Source organism: Drosophila nasuta, chromosome X (assembly GCF_023558535.2).
Source record: "Drosophila nasuta strain 15112-1781.00 chromosome X, ASM2355853v1, whole genome shotgun sequence".
NCBI lineage: Eukaryota > Metazoa > Arthropoda > Insecta > Diptera > Drosophilidae > Drosophila > Drosophila nasuta.
This window is the reverse complement of record NC_083459.1, coordinates 27,399,061-27,425,476: the sequence shown is the minus strand read 5'-3', so window position 1 is coordinate 27,425,476 and position 26,416 is coordinate 27,399,061. Positions and strand designations below refer to the sequence as shown.

The 26,416-nt window shown below is 36.5% G+C and overlaps 1 protein-coding gene across 1 annotated transcript in view; it reads right to left on the bottom strand.

The window, feature by feature from the left end:
- The window catches only part of LOC132796536 (neurobeachin), a 124,646-nt gene that overhangs the window by 41,184 nt on the left and 57,046 nt on the right, over nucleotides 1-26,416 (bottom strand). Inside the window, 6 exon segments of the mRNA XM_060807736.1 lie at nucleotides 168-314; nucleotides 419-538; nucleotides 1,589-1,715; nucleotides 1,810-1,931; nucleotides 5,968-6,164; nucleotides 13,257-13,383. Coding sequence (XP_060663719.1) covers nucleotides 168-314; nucleotides 419-538; nucleotides 1,589-1,715; nucleotides 1,810-1,931; nucleotides 5,968-6,164; nucleotides 13,257-13,383 — 840 coding nt within the window.

Genomic DNA, 26,416 nt, shown 5'->3' with positions numbered 1-26,416 from the left:
AGTGCTGTGTGAAAGGCGGTGCAGCATTTTGTGGCGAACTCTTTATATGGTATTTATTTTTTTTTGCTGGCTTTCGCTCAGTGGTTCATGTTGCTGGGTGGAAGGGGGGGTTAAGGGGGATTAAGGGAGGAGAAGCGAAGTGATGGGAAGAAAACGAACACACTTACCTTGTAGCCCGGCCCCAGGCGATGCATGGCGCAGATCTGTTGCGTTGTCAGCGCCTCGCTGAACAAATAAATTGCCGACATTTGGCCACAGAAGACGCGCTCCTCGTCCAATTCCGGCGTGGCGCCAATGTAGCACTTGTCAAAGGGCTAAAGGGAGAGAGAGAGAGAGTGGGAGCGAGAGAGATATATGTACAGGGAGTTAGTCTTCTTCGTTTTCTCGCTGATATTCGCAATCGCAATTCGCTACTCACATCGTTTGTGGAAACAAACCAGGCCATTTCGGTTGACGACGCCAGCTGTCCATTCACGAGGCACTTGATTTCGCTCTTCGTCCAACGATTGTATATATACACTATGGCAATCATATACCACTAAGAAAGAGAGACAAGGAGAGAGCATTTCGAAATCAATAAGAGATGACAATCAAAATTGCAAGCAATACATGTGATAAATATTTAAAGCAGCTGCTTCTTCTGCTTGCTTACCAACTGATTAAAGCTAACATGAAAATTAACACGATTTAATTTTAATAAATGCAACATATGCCAATTACGCGTGCGTTTGCAAACTGCAAGAAGAGTAAACTAAGCAGAGAGCAAAACGAAACTCGAAACGCATTTGCAATAGCAAAGTATACAAGCACAAGCGAGTGCGCAATAGTCGATTGTCAAAACAAACCTTCTCTGATCGTGTCTGTCACACAGACGCACTCACATAGGAGTAGCAAAGCAAAAGCAAAGAACACATCTTAACAACAACTATGTATGCTGAGTGCAAGCAAGCGCACAATAGTTGTGCTGATCGTGTCTGTCACACAGACGCACTCACATATTTTAGTTGATGTCCAGCTGCACTTGCAAGCAAAGCAAAGCAAAGAGCAAATCTCAATAACAACTGTTGCGTGTGCAAGCAGGTGCGCGATAGTCGGTGGCCAAGGCTAGCGTTCGCTGGTCGTGTCTGACACACGGACATGATGGAGTAGATGCTCTTTTGCATGTTCAAAAGCAGAGAGCGCACTTTAACAACAACTATGCTGTAAAGCAGAGAGAGTGGAAAGGTTCTCTCTTTTGTACTCACAGCTACACGGGCGTGTATGTGTTTTCAGTTGTATATTAATTGCAACTTAAATTCGAACTATGTACAAGTTTGCTTAAATAAAATCAAAATGATGCCATATTTAGATGCATTTGCAGTTGCAGCAAATTGAATTCGCGACTCAAAAGCTGCTGTGATTTGTTGGCTCAACGAGCTAAACTCTTAAACTGCGAGTAAATTAAATTAGATGGCCAGGTAATTAGGCGCTCACAATGCCACTGTTAATTAAACTCTTTGTGCCATAAATTCACAAAGTTAAGCAATGAATCGAACTACATACATACACATATACATAGAGAGAGATAAGTGGTGGGTTAATGTCTTACCTTGCGGGGCTGGAATTCATATTTGACACAATGCTGAAAGCCCTTGCCCTTGACCTTCATGGATGTGAGAACGAGACAGTTGCCCACAAAGTGAGCCGTGTAACCGACGCCCTTCGATGTCTTGAAGCTGTTCGCAGAGAGAGAGAGAGAGAGAGAGAGAGAGAGATAAAGAGAGCAATTAGTGTTTGGCAATTAGGAGCGTCAAGTGTAGAAGAACTTACCAGTAGAGATACGGTTTCTCGCGCTCAATGTTCACCGAATTAATTGGATCCAATCGAAACCAGGTGGTGAAGGTAAATCCATTCTCATAGGGCCACTTGGCCAGCGGTGGCAGAACCATTGCCTGTGGAATGCAGTCAAATTGAAAATCACAATTAGTTGCAATTGAGTAAGAGAAGGGGAAAGGAGAGAGACAAAAGGGAGGAGGAAAGCCAACACGCAAACAACAGAAACTTATTAAAAGCCAATTAGAAGGCAGCTTCAGCTCGAACAATCAACTTAATAAACCTCATAATACGTATTTAAGCCAACACAAGGGGTGGCAGGCAGTGGTGGGGCATGCAACACATGGTCAAAGCAGCAAAGCCAAAGCCAAAGCCGAAGCAAAGGCAAGTTTCAACCTAACCTCAAACTCAAACTCAAGCCGAGAGAGAAACCCCAAAAAGGAAACTCAAACCGAAGCCAAGAACTCGAATATAAATCAAAGTTTATAGCACATTTCGAATATTTTTGAATGAGCTTCGAAACAGAGAGAGAGAGAGAGAGAGAGAGAGAGAGAGAAGAGAGAGGGAGAGAAATGCCGCAAACGGCAACTGAAATGAAGTGAAAATCAAAAAGGAAATGAGCACATTTGATTTATCATGAATTTTGTGGCTTTACGGCCATGCCAAACGGATGGACAGATTTGAAAGAGTGAAAGAGTGAGTGTGTGAGAGAGAGGGGTGGGGTAAGAGAAAGAGAGAGGGAATCTCGACTGCAACTGCTTCTGATGCTGTGTGTTTACTTTTAGTTCATAAATTTATTTCCCTTTCAATGCTTCATAACGTCCGCAATTTATGTTCTTATAATGTTTATACAACTGAACTCTTGCCACACTCCCCGCTCCCCCGCTCACCCCCTTCCCAGCCCCTTAACCACTTGCCACACAAATTTCATATCCGTTTAATTATCTTAATTTTTGGCATTTTCGGCCCGAGTTGTTTCGCTTCAACTTTGAAACAACTTTCGGGAGTCAACTTTTCGCCTCTCTAATTGAGATATTTTATTTAAGAAATTTCCCTTTCAAAGCTGCCACAGAAGTCAATCAAAAGTTGTGCGCTTGATTTCTTTGCCAATTATCAAATGAATGAAGCTATGAATTCAGGCAAATTATGGATAGATTTTATGGACCAAAATAATCGAAATATATCTACTTAATTATCTATCAGTATTGTAATAAATTTGTTATTTTATTCTTCAATTTTCAGATTTGTCTTTTAAATTTGAAACCTAATCCTAGTTTACTTTCTTTAGATTTTAGATTGCAATAAATTTGTAATTTAAATTTCTTATGTAATTCTTAAATTTGTAGATTTTCAAGTTGTAAAATAAATTTAATTTATTTCACCAAAAAAAAAAAAAAAAAAATTATTTCAACTTTTCATTCTTCATTTTTCAGTTGTGAAATAAATTTATGATTTCAAATTTTCAAATTTATTTCAACTTTTCTTTGTTTAACTTTAAATCAGTTTTGCAATAAATTTGCAATTTAAATTTTGAAATCTATTTTCACCTTCCTTTTTTTTTGTGGCTTACTTTCAATTTGTTTTATTGCGCAAATAAGTTTTGTTTGCGTTTTATTTGTTGTCTGCTTTTTACGACAGTCCATTAATATTTGAGAAGATACAAAATCTAGCTGGCAAACAAGCAATAATAATAACAAAACCCTGATACATGTGTGTGTGTGTATGAAATGGATCAAAAACTAATTTATATTCATTGACAATTCATTGAAGCATTCAAGAGCAAGAGGAGCTTCAGAGAGGGAGAGAGAGAGAGAGAGAGAGAGAGAGAAAGGGAGAGAGAGAAACCCCTTTGTTTATGACAATCGAAAATCAACTCTCGACAAGGAAGCGAGCCGAGAATGCCTTTTGAATACGAATAAGTATACGACGCGTATGCACATACGAGTATTCGAGTATTCGTATTCACTTTCGTATTTGCTGTGTACTTGTTATTCATTGAGCATTGAGCCTACACACAAGGCTCAACTTGCATTCATTGTCAATTGAATCACTACTCAGAGAAAGAGATAAGGAGAGAGGGAGAGCATCTCTCTCTCTCTCTCTCACTCTCTGTCGAGTGATTCACTTGAAATTTATAATATTCATTTGGCTTGTGGGTTTTGGCAACAAAGTTGTCAACTCATTTGTATGCATATCGTGAACAACGGACATTGTCTTTCTTCGTTGGCATCGTCGCAATTGTGCAACAATGGTGCAGCATGTGGCATGCCACATGATTTAACATTGTTGCCACGACATCTATCTATCTCTCTCTCTCTCTCTCTCTCTCTCTCTCTTTTTATCTGTGCGCACATTGCAAAGTGTGGCCTAGAGAAAATCTCATTAGTGCAGGCTAAACGAGTGCAGATAGCATCAAGCTGGGAATTCCCCTTAAATGAAAATTAAAAAAAAAAAAAAAAAGTAGCAAAGAAATGTCCATAAAAGACCTGAGAAAGAGAGAGGGATGGAGTAAGGAGGAGAGAAGGAGAACATGGCCCGTTTATTGGACATTTTGTGACAATTGCGTTCGAGTCTCGTTTCGTATCGTTTCGTGTCGCATTTGACTTCCAATTCGCTTTATGGCACTTTTTATGTGTTTATGGCATAGACAAGATAGCACACACACACACTAACACACACGTACATAGAGTGCACATTAAAGAGAGTGAGAGAATGGGAGAGAGAGAGAGTGAGAGAGGGAGGGGAGATTGTGCCACATGCCCCTTCGGACAGCGCCACATTACGAATTCGATTTAAGTGCGACGCAATAAAATAAAAGCCTGCCCCCCGTCCCCTTTCTCCCACTTTCTCCCACTTCAGATGGGGGAGGTAAATGCTCAAAGTGCCGTTGGTCATTTCAGTTGTCAGTTGTCAATATGGCCGAAGGGCGTGGCGTGGGTTAAACACATCATGCAACATGGCCAAAAAAAAAAAAGTACAACCAAAAAATCTCAAGTAAGAAAATTACAGTCGAGTGTGCTTGACTGTGAGATACTAGTCCTAAAATATACATAATTAATATACCGACAAAATACTAATATATGCCGAATACTATACTTGGTATATCAAAATACTATCACGTTCAAAATATACCTAATAGTATAAGAAAATACTGTTTCGTTTAAAATACACCATATAGTATGGTATATCGAAATACTATCACGTTCAAAATATACCATAAAGAATATCAACATATTATTACATTTAAATTATACCATATAGCATATCGAAGTATTATGAGATCATATAATATAGAAAATACTATATATGCCATATAGTATATAAAAATACTATAACGTAAACGATATACCACATAGTATATACAAATACTATTACGTTTAAAATATACCATATAGTATATCAAAATACTAGTTCGTTAAAAATATACCATTTAGTCTATGAAAATATTATTTCGTTAGAAATATACTATATAGTATATTAAAATACTAAAACGTATACAATATACCATACATTATATCAAAATATCATTGCATTAGAAATATTCCATGTGGTATATACTAATATTATTTCGTTTAAAATATACCATATATTATATCAAAATTCTATCACGTAAAAAATATAGATACAGTATATACAAAATACTCTTTGTTTAAAAATATACCATCTCGTTGAAAATATACCATATAGTATATCGAAATACTAGTTCTTTAAAAATATACCATTTAGTCTATGAAAATATTATTTCGATAAAAATATACTATTAAAATACTAAAGCGTATGCAATATACCATACATTATATCAAAATACCATTGCGTTAGAAATATTCCATGTAGTATATACTAATATTATTTCGTTTCAAAATATACCATATATTGTATCAAAATTCTATCACGTTAAAAATATACATACAGTATATACAAAATACTCTTTGCTTAAAAATATACCATCTCGTTGAAAATATACCATATTATACCAAGCAAAACAAGCTGACGCACAAAACTATAATACTCTTCTACCCTATGGACAGACGGGTATAAAAAAAAAGAGACGAACAAAGAATTGCTTATTGTTCAGCTTCCACCACTCCTCATTCCCCCCCTCCCAGTCTTTTAGTTGTGTTGTTTATTATCGTTAAGAGAGGAGACACGACTTACCGATCCCTTGCGTCCAGGGAAACTGAAGAACACATCCGGTCCATTGCGATGCGGCATTTGCCTCAGCACATTCAACAATTTGGCCGAATGACGCGGCCATTTGCCATTGTTGGCCTTCATCGTGCCAAAGAGCAGTTTGAGCTCCTTAACCGTTATGCTGTAGCTCGCCAATACGCCCAGCATCTCGATGAGCAAATCTGCAGAGAAAGAGAGAGAGAGAGAGACATAGAGTTAAAGAGTGAGAGAGAACATTGTTATGCTTGTTTGCTGTGTGTGTTTAATGGATATGAAAATGTTGCTGATGCCAGTTGACAGCCAACCAAATGGCACAAAGTGCAGCGAGCAACGTGCAACGTGCCACAATCAAGTGGCAGGTGCAAACGCCACACACACACACACACTGTTCGAAAAAATCAAGAATGTAAATGAAGACTTTTGGTAAATTAATAACTCAAAAGTACATTCATGATGTACTTTACAAAATAAATAAACTGCAAAGCTCATTTTCATACAAGAGCTCAAGAGCTTGCTCCTTTAATTAAGCGAAAAGCTCTTTAAGAAACAGCTTGTGAATACCTTACAATATCTTAAACAAAACTCGAGCAAAATTTAATGTTTTAAAGGATTTAAAAATACTTTAATCTGAACGAACTTTAAAGCACTTCTGATAATGAACGGCTAAAGCTACTTGTTGTCTGAAAGCGCATGAAAGCTTTTAGCGTTCACAACTTATCCAAAAATTGTGTTTTCAGAATATCTTAAACAGACCCTGAGCTAAATTCTATGCTTTTATTTCGCAGAACCAAGAAAAGAGTTCTAACTTTAACATAATTTATCATTAACTATATTTCAGGCACTTCTCAAAATATACGTCTAAAGCCAATTTTTGCCTGAAAGCACATAAAAGCTTTCCACATTCATAATTTATCCATAAATCTTTTTCCTTCACAGTATTTTAAACAAAACTTGAGTTAAACTTAATGCTTTTAGCTTACAGTGCCCAGAAAACAATTTAACATAATTTAACTTCAACTAAGTTTAAGGAACTTCTTAAAATTTACCCTTTAAAGCAAACTATTGCCTAAAGGCACATGAAAGCTTTCCACATTCATAACTTTTGCAAAAATCTCTTTGGTTTAGTTTATCAATATTCAAACAGTATAGAAAGTAAAGTCGATTATAAACAACTTAGTGTTTAATGCAAGCTGTTAGAGACTTTGATAAAAGTTGGATTTTTTTTATAGCTTGAATTTGCTCTTCCTTTTCTATAAGCTATTTTTTAGCTGAAAACAGGTTCTTCTTATTTATCAGATAAAATGAATATACGGAATATGTGTAAATATTATTTAATAAACAATTTTTCAAACAACTTTTTTATAGAATTTTAAGATGCTTCGGAAAGTTCTCAATTTATATTAAATTTGTATTGCTAGATTCTAGATTCTTTTGTTTTTAATATAGCTTTTACACTGCTTTAATCTGTATATACAACATAAATATCTTTAAATTCATTTCCCACTAAACAAAAAATAAAAAAGAACATACATTTAATTCCAACCAAATAGTTAAATTTTTATTTGACTTTCGTCTAGTAGTATGATTGGATTATAGAGACAACCGGTTCTAAGCAGCATTTTTGCTCAGTGTAGCTGCAAATTTGAAGCTGAGCAAACGATTGCAAGCTGCAAAAAGCGCGTGCAGCGATGTGGCAAGGACGCTCTTAAAGCATTTGCCACAAGCGAGCAAATGGGCGTATGAGATAGCGGAGGAGAGAGAGTGAGTGAGAGGCGTGGCACATCAAGGTCAGTTAGTGAAACGAGCTGGAAACTGCGTTCGATCTGTCCTCGAAAAAGTGAAGAACAAGACGAAGAGAGGAAGAAGAGGAGCTAAAGAGAGAAAAGGAGAAAACTAAAACTGAGACTAAATATTAAATTGATTGAGTGCTGCACGTGCTGCCAGTTGGTTGAAAATTGCATTGCCGGTTCTTGCGGCGTTGCCAGACTGGCACGTTTCAACCCATCTGCTGCTTCCTCTTCATCCTCTTCATCCGCATACTTTGCCATTCCCCCCATTCTCGTTCATCGTTTGGCTCGTTGCGCTATTCCCAAACTTCATTTGTAATGCACACTAATTGAAATGGGACGCACGGGTCGTTTTAATGCCTGGACCAAGCAGACAGCAATAGAGAGAGAGAGGGAGAGCGGAAGAGGAAGAAGGAGAGAGGAGAAACTTTTGCCCAGAGGAGTTGGCCAAACTTGCGACAGTTTTGCCTCGGTTCGAGGAGCTATGACATCAGAGCAGAGCTCCGGTTTCCAGTTCCAGCTTCGCCTCCGTCAACACGTTTCGGGTTGCGTAAATTAAGAAATTGAGTAACAACGCCAAGCACTCACCCATTCCCTCCCTCCCCCCCTTCCCCCTCCACCCTCCACCCTTCCCCACCCACAACCGAGTGCATGTTCCTGGACGACAATGTCGTCTCACCATTGGCCCCAAGTTGACGTTGCCACCGCCTCGAGTATCAGCATTTAATTACACACACACACACATCTCTTTTGGAACCTTCTCCTCCTCTCTCCTCATGTGTTTGTCGCATGTCCTCTGCGATTGCTTAGAGCAATGACAATGCCAGCGAGAACTCTTCAGCTGCTTCTGTCTAACTGCCACTCTCTCAGTCTCTCCATCCTTCCATCTGTCTGTCAATCTGTTTGCCTGTCTTTCCGTCTGTCTGTCCGTCCGTTTGTCTGTCTATCTGTCTGACTGTCTGTCTCTTAGCCTCAGTTAAACTTTAACTGCTCCGGCATCTTCTGCAGCTCATAAAAAAAAAGAAATACACAAACTCAACAGAAACAAAAACAAACTGCGAAATAAAAATAATGAAAAGTGCGAGAACTTGTCAGCTTTTTATGGCTTTGACAACTCTGGAACCCGTAAAGTCGCAAAAAAAAAGCAGTTTGCAGCAAATAAAAACGAAAAAATTTTCTAACTATCTGCATATAATCAAGTTATTTTAAAAAGTCTAAAGCTTGAAAGAGAAATTATGGAAGGAAAAGCCTAATAAACAGTAAATACTAAATACTGAATATATATTAAATTAAATACTAAATACTAAATATACATAAGAAATACGAAAATTGAAAAAGTAAACATAAAATGAAAATACTGAATCATAAATAATAGAACCTCAATTAGAAATACTAAATACTAAATTTGAAAAATAATACTAAATAAAAATACTGAAAATTTTATATACAAAATACTAAATATAAAAAAAAAACTGAACAACAAGTTAAAGTATACTAAATAAATAATTGTACTATAGTTTTTTAAATTATTTGCACTCTATCTAATCATAACACTTTTGTTTTTAATAAGTATATAATCAGTTAATTTTATACCCACCTAACTCTAAAATTTTTAGTTTCTAATTAAAATATAATCACTTAATTTAATACAACCTAAGCTTAACATTTTTAGTTACTAATAAAAAAATAATTACTTAATTTAATAACATTTTTCTTTATAGTTCTTTAGAACGAATGCGAAACACTTGTGGACAGACAGACAGACAGACGGACAGACGGACAGACAGACAAACGAAATCGGTTTGTTTATTGCCATAAAAATTGTGACGATGTATTAAATAGAAAGTTTCGATCTGTCAGATAGCATTATCTTTATGCTCGAACTTGAATACGTGACAAAATGCGTTGAGATTTCGTCTCTCTCAAGTACATAATTTAAACAGCAAAACCTTTGGGGAATAGTGTGATGTGGTGTGATGTTCTGCTTTTGGCATTTAAAGTTCTTCAAATAGTTGCGTTGCGTGCCATAAAGTTTGTCATTATCTCATTTCATATTCCTCGAATTCTCTTCATTCTCATTCCGATTCGAGGATTCAGCATTCATTTTGTCATTTTTAATGCGAAAAGCAGCAGCCGCAACGCAGTTTTCCATCTGGCGACGTCGTACACAAGTTTTAGCTTATCTAATTTCTTGGCAAGTGTCACGTTTCGACATTTGTCAGGTGACACGCACACACACACATACACACACACACACACACACATACACATACATATGAAATTATAGCTCGAGTTGTGTGTGAGAGGAGGGCTCAAAAGTCAGCGACTGCAAATTGACAGCAGTTACAGTTCGTTAAATGCCGACAGACAGACAGACGGACGGACAGACAGACAGACAGACAGACAGTTGTAACTGGCAGCAGGGTTAGGCAGCTTGAGGTGAGGGGAGGGTTGCCAGACCGCAGAATCAAAATCAAAGCCAAAGGCACGCACACGCTTTGCGGCAGCGGAGTCAAGGGAGAGAGTGAGAGAGGGGAGGGCAAGGAGGGAAAAGGGGGGGACATGTGTCAGACGCTTGCACGCTAATGAAGAGAAAATTTGCTGCGCTGTTTGTAGTGCTCAACATTCTGAAGCAACGAGCAACGAGACATGCCAAATGCTGGGCATCAGAAGAATGCTTAGCATACATTGCAGGGCGCAGTTCAACGAGAAGGGAGCAGAAGTGCCAGAGGGGGAGAGAGAGAGAGGAGGAAGGGAAGCTGGAGGGGGCGGTATGCGGACCAGTGGGCGTATCACGGCCGCTGACAAGCGTGAAATTAATCGAAAAGCAATTCGGCGGCCACTCGCCAACGATTCATTCCTTGCTCTCCTCTTCCTCTTTCCTCTGCTCCGCCCACTCCGCCCCTCCCATCCCCTCTTTAGTCGTGTCCATGATCCACGATTTCGTTGGACACATGCCACATGGCAAGAATCACAAAATAGCTTCACTACTCCACGGACTTCGGGGCGATTTAACTACTGCAACTTTGATTTATTTCGAGGCGTTTTTTCTATCGCTTGCGAAGTGACAGCGAGCTGAACTAGTAGATACCCTATAGACAAAACGAATTAGGTTTTTTAATGAAGAGAGTCCAACTTAAAGTAAGACATGATGTTCTTAACAAAACTTGCTCAACGATTGAGAGAATGCATTTAAATTTAAAGCTGAGAGCAATGAGCTTTTCTTTGTTTGACCCGTCATTTAAAATACTAATAAAATACTGCTATATACTGAATTCAATTTTTGATATACAAATTTACATATGTATGTATGTATGTATGTACCGTGAGCAATTATTCTTCAAATATACTAACTTAATATACTAAAAATATACTAAAGTATACCGAATGCTATATTTGTTGACTGTGCTTAACTGTGAGATAACCACCCACCATCCTCATTTTGAATAATACCAAAACTCTGCAATATTGCTCATAAAATATACCAAATTAATTTTTTAAAAAATACTAAAATATACCGATAGCTGTCGTTGATATTAAAATATATGATTTTATTTAAAAAATATACTGATTTCAGATGCTAAGAAATACTAAAATATGCCGAATGCTATATTTAGTATAAAAATATACGATTTCAATTTAAAAATATATTGAATTAAAATTCTAAGAAATACCAAAAAATACACCGAATGCTATATTTGGTATAAAAATATATGATTTCAATTTAAAAATATATTGAATTAAAATTCTAAGAAATACCAAAATATACTGAATGCTGTATTTGGTATAAAAATATACGATTTCAATTTAAAACAAGTAAGAAAGTTACAGTCGAGTGTGCTCGACTGTGAGATACCCACTACCCATTTTTATTAAAGGAAAAATATTGCGGTATCATTTTCAAAATATACCGAAAATACTTAAAAAATACTAAAAATATACCAAATGGTATATTTGGTATATCGATATAGTTCACCATTCAAAATATACCATAGACGGCACAATGTACCAGATTGTCGGCCAAAGCAACTCAGACCCCTAGTAAGTAGGCGTTTTTGCCCATACAAAAGTATTTCTTTAATAACTTCCACAATTTTTATTTGATCGCAACCAAATTTTCAGGAATCATAACTACTACAGTAATTATTGTATGTACCAAAATTTGTAGCTCTAGCTTTAAAATTACACTTGTTATTCAATTTTTTTGATTTGCGGGGGCGGAAGTGGGCGTGGCAAAAATTTGAAACAAACTTGATCTGCGTGCAAACATAACAAATGCTGTCGAAAAAAAATTATAGCTCTATCTCTTATAGTCTCTGAGATCTAGGTGTTCATACGGACGGACGGACGGACGGACAGACGGACAGACGGACAGACGGACATGGCTATATCGTCTCGGCTGTTGACGCTGATCAAGAATATATATACTTTATAGGGTCGGAGATGCCTCCTTCTACCTGTTACATACATTTCCTGCCGGCACAAAGTTATAATACCCTTCTACCCTATGGGTAGCGGGTATAAATATTCTAAGAAATACTAAAATATGCCGAATGCTATATTTGGTATAAAAATATACGATTTCAATTTAAAAATATATTGAATTCAAATACTAAGAAATACTAAAATATACCGAATGATATATTTGGTATAAAATATAACAAATTAATTTTTCAAAAAATACTAAAATATACCGAATGCTGTATTTGGTATAAAAATATACGATTTCAATTTAAAAATATATTGAATTAAAATACTAAGAAATACTAAAATATGCCGAAAGTTATATTTGGTATAAAATATAGCAAATTAATTTTTCAAAAAATACTAAAATATACCGATAGCTATTCTTTGATATTAAAATATATGATTTTATTTAAAAAATATACTGATTTCAGATGCTAAGAAATACTAAAATATACTGAATGCTGTATTTGGTATAAAAATATATGATTTCAATTTAAAAATATATTGAATTAAAATACTAAAAAATACTAAAATATGCCGAATGCTATATTTGGTATAAAAATATACCTATTATTCATAAAAATATACCAAATTAATATACTGAAAAATATATTAAATTTATCGAATGCTATATTTGGTATATAAATAACGCTTGCTGTTCAAAGGAGAGGAGGAAAGTCTAAGACAAGCTTGATCTGCGACCAAAAATTACAAATACTGACGAAAATGAATTCTAGCTCTATCTGAGCTCCAGAGTGTTTCAGACGACTATATCTAGCTATATCATTTAGAACAACACTTGTTTGTAAGGAATAACATATGGATACTTTAAGGGATCGGAATTGTCTCCATCTGTCTGTAACAGACATTGTTTGGAGGCTTAAAGTTATAATAAAACTTATAAAAACGTTGCATAAATATGAGAAGAACTAAACATTTAGTTGCCATGTTTAACCGGCTCCAAAAGCGATTGTTTATGTGGAAGTGCAAGTGTTGCAAGTAGCTAGTTGCTTGACTTACCTGCCACAACGGTCTCGGAGCGTTGCAGGCGGACGAGCACATGCTCGATGAGTCCAACGTCTGTGCACGCTTGCAGATTGCGAACGCTCTTTCGCAGAATCGCAATAAACACGCTCCAGATCTCAGCCTGAAAGAGAGAGAGAGAGAGAGATGGCATTAGTAGGCAGTCGAATGCATAACAAGTAAGCAATTCCCAAAGTGTTGGAGTCCCAAGAGGCAAGCAAAGAGAAGCAGCCAGCAAAGCCAAATGTATTACGAAATCAAAGAATTGACTTTGAATTGCTGTTGTTGTTGTTGTTGCTGTTGCTTCACAGTCTGCCCAGTTCAATAAGCAAAGTGAACTGGCAAACACACACACACACACACAGAGAGATACACACACATCATCCCTGTTATGTGGCAAAGTCAGAGAGAGAGAGAGAGAAAGAAAGCGAGTGTGTGTACCTAATGTAAACAGTCATTGAAATAAAGTAAAATAATGGAAAATAATGGCAAAATAATCGCAAGCTCAAGCCAAGGAGATGCTGCTGATGTTAGCTACTTATAAGCAAGCAACCAACAGCAACAACTCGAGTTGAAGGCAACTCTCCGGTGCCTTCACTTGGATTGTATTATTACCCCAAGGCAGCCAAAAAAAAAAAAAAAGAAAGGAAAGGAAAGGAAACCAAAATGCTTTGGCGGTTTTTATGATTATTGCCTGGCAAACTCACACACACACAGAGAGAAACAGACAGACAGACAGACAGACAGACAGCAAGACAATCAAAAGATTGCACATTGAATTGGCCATTGCATAAACACAAAATGAATATAATTTTAGTCTCATTGGCATTGCTTTTGCTTTTCTTTTGTGCTTGCTTGCAGAGCAATAAAAATGCAAAAGGTACAAGTTATATTTCGTATCTTGGCACACGTTGCGTATGCGTCATATTTCGAATTTTGAGGCCTAATACAGTTGCTGCTTGCGGTTCAATCGCGGTTCTTCTGTGTTGTGGCAGCTTTGTTACTCTACTCTGGCAATTGCAATTGCTGTTTGCCTTTTGTTGAAGTCTTTTGGGTTGCGGTTGATTTGCAAATCACATTCGAATCGAATATTAAATGCAATTACTCTCGACAGTCGATGCATTTATAATCGGGAGAGAGAGAGACAGCAACTTTGCATTTGATTTAATTGTCGAGCAAGTGAAATTTTGAAGAAACTTGCAAATTGAAAATCAAAAACGAAAGCTGCGTTTAATTTTTGTATTTTTGTTTTTGTTGTTGTTGCTTTCTCGCTTTTCTCGTTATCTGTTGCTCAGCTCGTTTTACGCTTCATTTCAGTCACCCAAGCATCCGCTGTCAACGTTCTCGTCCTCATCCTCATTCTCGTCCTCGTCCTCATCCTTGTCCTTGTTCGCTGTCGTTCGCTTCTTATCTCAAATGCTGTTCGCTGTTGTTTTTTTTATTTTGTGTGTGTGTGTGTTTTTTTTAATGTACTGCACGCATAATTTAATTCGTCGATTCATAAATTGCCAACAAAAATTCACTCACTCGACGCCCTGAGTCCTTGTTGCTTGTTGTTGAAGTCCTTCTGCCTCAGCTCCTGTTTCTCAGCTGCTGCTTTTGCTGCGAGTCCTTGAGCTTAAGACTTTGCCGCTTTACAGCTGTCGCACCAAAAGCGGCTTTTGACTACACAAACAAGCATTTACATAAGCACACACACACCTTCGCTGCGACTGTGTCTGTATGTGTGTGTGTGAGAGAGAGAGAGAGAGGGAGAATGTGCTTAAGGTTTGGAGGTGTGCAACTGTACTGCTTTGGTAGTAGATAATTTGATCTGTCCAAGCTTCAATTGCTCCCCGAAAAAGTACTCAGAAGATACCCACAAGGCACACACACACACACACATATATATAAACACATACTCATACACACACACACAAATACACTTCAGCTTAGAGGCGAATCGGAGCAGTTCTTTGACTGAGTCCAAGTTGTTGTTGCCCTCGGGGCACTTCTAACGCTCAACATATTTGATACCCTACAAACAACATTTTGCTAGTATATACTGAAAACTGAAAACGTTAAACATTTATTCTTATATATTTAATATTCCAGTATATACCATAGAGTGCAGAATATACTAGAATAATTTGTATAGTTAAAGATTTATTAACATATAGTGAAAACTCCAGAATTTACTATAATATTCAATGAGAACTGCTCGAGACTTATTCTTTTATACATAATATTTTAGTATATACTGAAGACTACAAAATATACTGTAATTATCTACATATTTAATATTCCAGTATATACCAAATGAGTGCAGAATATACTAGAATAAATTGTATTGTAAGAATAGTTAATGAGTTATTAACATATAGTGAAGACTTCAGAATTTACTATAATATTCAATGAGAACTACTCGAGATTTATTCAGAATATACTGTAATTATCTACTTAATATTCCAGTATATACCATAGAGTGCAGAATATACTACAATAATTTGTATAGTTAAAGATTTATTAACATCTAGTCAAAACTCCAGAATTTACTATAATATTTAATGAGAACTGCTCGAGACTTATTCTTTTATACATAATATTTTTTTTTTATTTATTTTATTAAGAATAGTTAAAGATGTATCCTGTTAAACATTAAATATAAAAGTTTCTGCAAAACAACAAACTCTCAAAATTCAGTTCTTCACCTTTTTGACATTTCTCCTCATATTTCTATTCACTTTTCATTACAGTATTTATATAAAATTTTCTTAATTGATTTGCAAGATCAAATACTTTTCTATAACTTATAATGATTTTCTTGTTATGCAACATGCAATTTCTTTTTCCGGTTTTGAATATTTGTGTATCTTTAAGTGAAATATGATAAATGTTTTCTTCTTTGGCTACACATAAAAAATAAATATTTATAACTTTTTCTAGGACATCGCGTAGTTCATCAGGCGCTTATATAGATGACTTTTATTTTGTATTTTATCTGTTAATGTTGCTCATAGCAAAATACAAAGTTGATTTGACGCCGTGGCGTTTTGTTTTTACAGCATTATTTCTTAATAAGCGCCAAGCGGGCAATGTTTGCTTTCCCCTCCCCCTTCCCTCCACGCCCCACCCCGCAGGACTTTTCACTAAGCCTGCCGCATAAAGCGTTACTACCCCCTAGAAGAAAGTTGGCAACACAAAAACGAAAAACTAAGGAAAAAAAAACAACAACCGCACCCAAGAAAGTAAGATGAGAAATGTGGAAAAATCAGGAACGACGAAGCGTGGAGAAGACAAAAATTAAATAATAAGAGAGCAACTTCAGTCAGATTTTATTACGTAATTGGGTAGCAATTTCTGCATGGCGCAACAACAAAAACAACAACAACAACAACAACAACAGCAGCAACGAGAACAAAGTCCACTGAGCACAAATTAAATTTTTGGCCTTTTTTTTCGGCAGTGTTAAATCTCCTTCTCTCTGTATTTCTATCTCTAGTTCCATTGCTATCTCTGTCTTCTTCTCTCTCTCTCTCTCTCTTCTTCGCAAGGTTGTGGAAAAGGAAAAGCGAGATAGTAGGCACTTGCTTGGGAAATGAAAGTCAGCAGCAGCTGCGTCTGCTTTTGGGACTCACTGAAGCGTCGACTAACCTTGTGCCTCTCATCTCTCTGCTTCCTATCGCAATCGATGTTGCTGTTGCTGTTGCTGTGGTTGTAGGCTAAGGTTAAATTGAGCAAAGTCCGCAGCAAAGTCAAAGCATTGAACCCAAAACAACACAACACAGCACAATGAATTCTAATTGTTACAAACACACAACAACAACAAAAATTACAAAATAAAACCGAAAAAAAAAACCAAAAAAATTCAAAATTAAGTGCATTTTCTTTTCAGACATTTTTTAGCCTCAAAATATGGGCAAAGTTTAATTGCCACACGGCATTTGGCCTTTGCTTTTCTTATTATATTTTGGGCACAGATTTAGGTGCAGTTATTTCTCATTACTGATTGCGATTACTTCATATTCAAGAAAGTAAGATAGCGGTAGTCGAGTCGAGTGTGCTCGACCGAAAGATACTTAATATAGACAAAAGAAATATTTCGCATATCAATATACTAATATCGAAATCTAAAAAATATACCAAATATTTTTGATTTCTTTAAAAAAGAAAATAAATTCAAGTACTTTTCAAATATACCAAAAACCACAAAATATACCAAACATTTTAATTCCTGAAATAGAATATAATATACTAAAATTTACCAAAGATTATATTTGCATATCAATATACTAATATCAAAATCTGAAAAATATACCAAATATTTTTGATTTCTTTAAAAAAGAAAATAAATTCAAGTACTTTTCAAATATACCAAAAACTACAAAATATACCAAACATTTTAATTCCTGAAATAGTTTGTTCAAGGATCATTAATACTGCAATTTTTCAAAAAGGTCTTTTGCGGTATTATTGTTAACATATACCAATTGAAAATACCAACAATATACTAAAATATACCAAAGATTATATTTTTATATCAATATAGTAATACTGGCAAAATATTCCATAGACTATATTTGGTATATCAATATACTATTACTTTGAAAATATACCAAAGATTTTGAAATATACCGAAATAGTTGATTTGTTAAAAAGGTTCAAGAATCATTAACACTGCACGTAAAAATACTGCAATTTTTCAAGAAGGCCTTTTGCGGTATTATTGTTAACATATACCAATTGAAAATACCAACAATATACTTAAATATACCAAAGATTATATTTGCATATCAATATAGTAATACTGGCAAAATATACCATAGACTATATTTGGTATATCAATATACTATTACTTTGAAAATATACCAAAGATTATGAAATATACCGAAATGGTTAATTCGTTAAAAAGGTTCAAGAAGGTCTTTTGCGGTATTATTGTTAACATATACCAATTGAAAATACCAACAATATACTAAAATATACCAAAGATTATATTTTTATATCAATATAGTAATACTGGCAAAATATACCATTATATATATTTGGTATATCAATAAGCTAATACTTTGAAAATATACCAAAGATTGTGAAATATACCGAAAGAGTTAATTCGTTAAAAAGGTTTAACAATCATACTATAAATCGGAATCCCTCAATTTGTCATGAGAACTCGTTCACCTTGTACTGTTAGCTTTGTAACTTAAATTCGATTTCAATTTGTCTTCATTACCGGGTATAATGCAAGTCGTGCGCACAGGTTTGAAGCCTTGAAGCAGTTGATTATATCTCTTTTGGCACTTTGCATTTGCTTTAGCTTTAACTTTGCCTGCTGCTGATTTGGCTTCCCGGTTATTTTGCACTTATTTTCCACTTTATCAGCGATTTGTTTGTCACCCCAAATCGTTTTCCCGGTTCGCCTTCTGTTCTTCTTCTTCTCCAGTTACACCCTTTTATTTTTCTCATTCCAGCGCTACGAGTTTTTTTTTCTTGTCGTTTTGTGTCGCATGGCGCAGTCAAATCGTTTCGTTTCAATAGAATTTCAATAAATTTATCAACGTGCCGCCGCCCGCTGAGCAGCGACGTCGCGTTGCCAGTCAAAGTCTTTTTGCCGGGCAATGCGTCGTATACTTTATCAGCCAAATGGCAAAGGGGAAAGAAGAGAAGAACGCGTTGCGTCGCATCGCATCGTTTTTGCATGCCAGAGCAGAGCAGAGGAAAGCAAAGGAGAGAGCCAGAGAGCCAGAGAGTTGCCCCCTATTCAATTTCAACACCCGCTCGTCCCTATCTTCATGTCATCTTTTTAGTGCAACCTTCGTCTTTGCCTGCCAATCTGCTTCAGCTTCTGCTTTTGCTTCTCCATCGTCTTGTCTGTGATGCCGTGCAATGCGCTTATACGATATGCTTCCTTCCTTCCTTAGCGCCATTTGCCTGTCTTTCCCTCTCTTTCTCTCCTTCTCCTTCTCTCTGTCTGTGCTGTTTTTTTTGCAGCTCTTGCCTGCTGCAAATCTGCTGCAGCTTCTCTAACGGAAATTTATTATTGACAACAGCTGCCGCTGCAATGCAAACAAGCGGCAGGAGATGCTGGAGGAAGGCTTCAAGGCAGAGTCATGGCAGGATGTGCCACACACACACACACACACACACATATGGCTAAAAAGTGGCAGCAACGTCAGCAGTTTGCGGGTTAAGTAGCGTGGCCTCTGTCTCTGTCTCTGGCAACTGCAACTGCAACTGCCACTAGCTAGTGGCTTTCTCCTAACTCTCTCTCTCTCTGTCTTTGCATCTAAAACCCAAGGATGCTGAATGTCATTGGCGTTGCTGATGTGCATAACATTGACACAAAGTGCAGTGGCAAAGGCAAAACCAAAGGCAAGTCACATGTGACGGAAGCAGAAGCCAAGAGAGGGAGACGAGGCACATTCAGGCCATTTACTTGGGCCTTCATCTAAATGCTGACAGGCGACAAATTTGTCAATTTGCCGGCATCGAAATTGAAACAAGCGACGGCAAGAACAATAAATTCATCGCACTGCAATATTGCAGCTCATTTAACTGCAATCAATTGCGCATTCAATCCACACACACACACACACACACACACACACACACACACACACACACACACACACACACACACACACACACACACACACACACACACACACACACACACACAAATTGATCAATAAATATTTGGCTCTTCTTTTTCTTCCTCTCTTCTTTTGTTGACTATCACTCAATGCTTAGAACATAATTCAAGTTGGATGGGTGGGTAAAACAAAGAAAGGAATAGAGTTAAGAAGACAGCCGAAATGCTGGAATGGAACAGCAAATAGATTAACTAACTGAGCTGAAATCTTGGTGTTGATCACAAAACTACAACAAAAAGTTTCACTACCCATTATAGAATGAAATAATGAGATTGGAACACGAAAATAATCATTGAGTAGCAACGACAACATTGCAATGGGGAACTGAAACGCTGGAATGAAACACTTGAACTGGAGGCAAGTCAAGTTACAGTAATTAACTGAGCTGGAATGCTGGAATGGATCAGAAAACTACAACAAAACGTTTCAATATCCATTACAGCATGAAATAATGAGATTGGAACACGAAAATAATCATTGAGTAGCAACGACAACATTGCAATGGGGAACTGAAACGCTGGAATGAAACACTTAAACTGGAGGCAAGTCAAATTACAATAATTAACTGAGCTGGAATGCTGGAATGGATCAGAAAACTACAACAAACAGCCTCAAATGAGAATGAAACATAAAAACAGCCTCTCAAAAATTGCCTTGCTGAAATCATTGCTGACTCATTTGTCACCTGGCTAAAACTGATATGTCTTGCCTGATTTGTTGTTGCTGTGATGATGAAGTTGCCGTGCTGTTGTCAAAGGCTTGAGCTTGCAGTTTCGCATTTGAGGCAACGTTGTGTGGATGCTTCTGCTGATGATGTCAGTTACTCAAGTGGCAACTGACAAAGGGCAATCACTTGTGACCGACGCTGACCTCCAGGGCATAAGTAACTTCAACTCCCCCTTTCCCTTTCCCTTTCCCTTTCCCTTTCTCTTCTCTTTACCCTTCCCCAACCCCCTAGCCATCCATTAGCTAGCTATTCTATGCTGCATCCACTTGACGCCACAAAGTTAATAACGTTGCACTGTCGAAAGTATTTTATTTCAATTTATTTTTGGCTAAATTTTAATTTATTTAATTAATTTCAACCGCAAGAGCGGCAACACTAATGGCAAGGGTTGCCACCCTCCCATTTATAAAGACAACTCAAACAGCAACAGCGAAACAAAAAACAAAAAAACCAAAAAAAAACATTATCAACATTCCCTTCGTGCCATTTGCCATTGTTTATATTTGGCGTTTGTTTTGTCCTTTGACGGACACAAAACACAAAAAAAAGAGTTGAACTTTAATTATTTGGTATTGCAGGTTCGCTTTTTTTTTTTGTGTTTGCAATTTTTTTAATGAGGCGTGGAGTAAGTCAAGAGCAATTATTTGCGGCCTTTGAGCCCCCGTCAAACTGTCTGCGTGAACTCTGAGTGAGAGCTCTGAAATTTTGTGTGACGACTTCAGAGATACCCTCAACTCAGATATAATGAAAATAACGAGATGTGGAACGTTTTTCAGACAGGGTAGCGATAAGTTGTGCTCATCATTTGCGAATGCTCTTAAAACATATTTCCCCTTTTTTCGTTTTCGTTTTCGTTTTTATTTTTTTATTTTGCTGCTCTGTTGCGACAAATTTCACAAATTAAAAGTTTTGACACAGGGTTGCTTGGAATAGATACAATTCCCCTTCGTCCTCTTTCCTGTGTGTGTGTGTGAGGAATTCAAATGTAACTCAGGCCAACATCAATTCCCAAGGTTTGTTTTTTATACCCGCTACCCATTGGGTAGAAGAGTATTATAACTTTGTGCCGGCAGGAAATGTGTGTAACAGGTAGAAGGAGGCATCTCCGACCCTATAAAGTATATATATTCTTGATCAGGCATGTCCGTCTGTCCGTCCGTCCGTCCGTCCGTATGAAACACTGGATCTCAAAGACTATAAGAGATAGAGCTATAATTTTTTTCGACAGCATTTGTTATATTTGCACGCAGATCAAGTTTGTTTCAAATTTGTGCCACGCCCACTTCCGCCTCCTCAAATCAAAAAAATCGAATAACAAGCCTAATTTTACAGCTAGAGTTGCGAATTTTGGTATATACAATAATTACTAGAATAGTTATCGATATACCACATATCGATATACCACATATACAATTTGGTATATGTCTAGTATTTTTAGTATTTTCGGTATATTTTGAAAATAATACTACAATATTTTGCTTATATTCAAAATGGGTAGCGGCTATCTCACAGTCGAGCACACTCGACTGTAACTTTCTGACTTGTCTTTTTTTTTTGTCACTCTTTATTTTATTTTTTGTTGCATTTCTTTTTTTTTTATTCTGTGTTGAAGAGCTTTGGGCGGGTGCTTGGCACGTTTCTAGGCCCACTGAGGCGTGTAGGCGTTAGAAATCGTGCGCGAGTTTTTGGTGAAAAACGCGCGCGAATTGCCAGCGACGCGTTTTAAGTCGCTTCGTGGCACTTGCCCCTTACCACTTGCCACTTGCCACTTGCCACCCAACTGAATCGGCATCAACATCAAACCTTTTGATGCCACAAAAACCCGTGCCTTCTAAATTGAATTATAAAAAAAAGGTGTCACAAAAGTCAACAGCTGAGTGGGCTTGCAAAAGTTGCTGGGATGATGTGGCAATGTGGCATTGAGAAGGGTTGAAAAGGCAGACATAGAAACTGAGAGACTGGAGGAGAGTGAGTGAGGCTAATATGGCCCCCATATCACTTAGAGAATGCCATCTAGATTGATGTGATTTTAAGCTGAGTGCGAATTGATTCAAGCATACACATTCAACTCGTTCGCTCGCTCGTTCATATGCCAGAGTTCATTTACACCTTTTGAGTGAGTGTGGCAAATAAATCCCAGCTGAAATCTATTAAAGGATTGAACGCAACGAAAACGACAAAAATCGATTAGACCCCATTTCCATTTCCACATTTATTAAATGTGCTTTGCAGCAAAATTGCAATTTGTGAAATAGCTTAAGGGACAAAAGATTGAACAAGTAGTGGTATTAAAATATACCAAAATAATATATTATATTTCAAATATACTAAAAATATACCTAACGCTATATTTGGTATATTGTTAAAATACTACATTACATACGTCAAATAACAATGTACAGCCAAGCATAAAGAAAATATACCAAATGTTATATTTAGTATATTTATATGTTACTACAATAAAAAACATACCATATATAATATACCAAATAATATACCGTAAAAAATACAAAAAAATACAAAATGTTATAGTTGGTATATTGATAGAGTACCACATACTAAAAATATACCGAAGTCTATATTTGGCATATTGTTAAAATACTGCATTACATACGTCAAATAACAATGTACAGCAAGCATAAAGAAAATATACCAAATGTTATATTTACTATATTTATATGTTACTACAATAAAAACATACCATATAATATACCATAAAAATACTAAAATATACAAAATGTTATTGATAAAGTACCACATACTAAAAATATACCGAAGGCTATATTTGGTATATTGTTATAGTTCTGCATTAAAAGCATAAAATGACAATATACCGCAAACATAATAAAAATATACCGAATTTTGGTATATTGTTAAAATACTGCATAAAAAACGTCAAATAACAATGTACAGCAAGCATAATGAAAATATACCAAATGTTATATTTAGTATATTTATATGTTACTAAAATAGAAATATACCATATAATATACCAAATTAATATACCATAAAAATACTAAAATATACAAAATGTTATAGTTGCTATATTGATATAGTACCACATTGAAAATATACCATAGAATATGGTATAAAAAATATACCAGATTGTCAGGCAAAGCAATTAAGACCCGGAGTAAGTAATAAATAAACGAATTTCTTAAATAACAAATTTTGAGGAATATTTAAAGCTATAGTTCTTATTGTATGTTCCAAAATTTTCAACTATATCTTCAAAAATATGCTTGTCGATTTGCGGAGGCGTAAGTGGGTGTGGCAAGAGATTGAAACAAACTTGATGTGCGTGTAAACATAAGAAATGCTGTCGAAAATAATTATATTTCTATTTCTTATAATCTTTGAGATCAAGGTGTTGATATGGACGGACAGACAGACAGACAGACATTTCTATATCGTCTCAGCTGTTGAAGCTGATCACTTTATAGGATTAAAATTAACTCCTTCTGTCGGGTATAAAAATGGAAATTGATTTTTCTTGTTAAATTTTTAAATTTCTAAAATTCCTGCAAATATTTGTGTCATCGATGCGAGATGGAAGGAAGAAGAAGCATTTAAGCTGGCAAATATACATTTAATATAATCCACACTCGCCTCTTAAGCCTTTCGCTTGAGAGTTGTAAAAGCGCGATTTGCGCGCGAGCGTTTCTGAATTAATTTATATGCAAATATTTGGCGGAAAGCAAATCCGATCTAAGCCAAAATGCCACGCCCATGCACTTGAGTGCGCCTTCTTCCGCATGTGTGTGTGTGTGTGTGTGTGTGTGTGTGTGTGTCAAGATTTCAGATTTGAGATTTCAGTGAATTGAAGCCAATGGAAATCGCATTAAATATTTTTCGCCTGGCGGGAAAGCAGCAAACACACACACAAATGGCAAAACCCAAAGCAAAACAATGAAAACTTTTAGCGGGGTGGCAGGGGGAGGGGAAGCTGCGGTGGTCATGTCAAACATGAAATTCAATTGTGTTTGGAATTCAAGCCGAACCCAGCGAAATGGACGCACAGCATTCAAGAACGTGAAGCATATGCGTCTACTCAAGCGGGACTCTTGCTGCCCAAAGGCGTGGCGGCGGGGGTCAAAAGAGTGAGCGTCCAGGGGGGAGGGAGAAAAATGTTGGTAGCTTTGAAATTTGTGCAAAAGTTTCACGTTGACATTTCCATAATAATTTTCTTTCATTTTTTTTTTCTGCCGCCTTCTTTTTTTGCTTTCTCTTTTTATTATATATTTTTTTGAGTGTGTGTGTTTTTTTTTTGGGTATTTTTTTTTTTGTTGAGGGGTTTCGCCCACAAAAAGTTTGCATTGCTTTTGACGCACGGCTGACTAACGGAACTGTGTGGCCCCGAAAACTCTTTTGTTGTTGCCAAAACGCAAAACTGGCTCACTGAATGCGTTCCCTACTGATCTGCCCCCCTTTCCCTTCCCCTCTTCCCACTTCCCGCTGGCAAAGCAGAGCAGAGTTGCGGCTTCTTTTTTGCATATTGATGAGTCGATGATGCCAACGGCTGCCGCTTCACAAGTTGATGCCTAGACAGCAACCTAGGACGAAGCGTGTTCAAATTGAATGACAAAACGCATGTGTAAGCATTAGAGAGACCGAGAGAGAGAGAGAGAGAGAGAGAGAGAGAGAGGGAGCAGGTGGCAGGAGGAAGACAGCATTCAATCCTTTTGGTAGCAATAGAAAGAGAACGAGAGAGAGAGAGAGAGAGAGAGAGAGAGCGAGCGAGTCTCGAAGCTAAGCCCGCAAGCCAAAAATGCAAAGCAGCTTCTAAAGTATTCCAAACTGTTTTCACAGCGTACCAATTTCCCTTCCCTCCCCTTCTCTCCTGTCCCCGCCCACATCTTTTTCCGGGGTTGTCTGCCACGCCCAGGCGCTCATGTGTGGCATGTGTGCTGCCTGCCCTTAGGCCCATGATATTTGTGTCTCGCTCGCATCGCGTCAAAGCAGAATTGTTAGCAGACCTTTATGCATATTTCATGTCTGATGACACTGAACCAACAACAACAACAACAACAACTACAACTACAATCAGAGGCGACAACAACAACACAAACTTGTTATTCAAGTCTGACTTTGACTGCAACACATTCTAATTGTCATTGGACTTCTTGGGTTGCAAATTTACAAATTTCTCTTGGATTTTTCCAAATCAACTCTCTCTCTGACCAAATGACATTGGCAACTGCAATTGAAGCTTACGCAAATCAAGGCTGCATAAATTCAACTTTAAATAGAGACAGCAATAGAAAGAGTGAGAGAGAGTGGAACAGAGAGAGAGAGATGCAGAAATTGCTGCAAAATAAATTCTTGAGTTTGCATTTGCTTCTCTTTAACATTTTATTTGTAAAATGGTAGTCAAAAAAGCTTATAGATCATTAATGAACAGAAGAAATAAAAATAATAATAATAAATGAGGGAAAAAAAGAATATATATTTCTATAAATTTCAACTACAAAAAATTGTAATTTGAACTATGCGATTTACAATTTTCCTTTAAGTTTTTATATAAAAACATTAACTAAAAGAAAAATTTAATAGATCACACTTCAAATTTCAAATTGTTTGGAATTTAAATTAATCGAAAAATATATTTGTATTTTCTTACACAAAAATATGCAATTCAGTTTTTTTTTTAATGTATGTTGATAGAACAAATATAAATCTTTAATTTACATTTAAATTGATGGAAATATATATTATATTAAGACAAAAGTATTGAAGCTTATCATTTTTTTTTTAAATATTATTAAATTTTTTAAATATATAATTCAGCTTTAAATTCT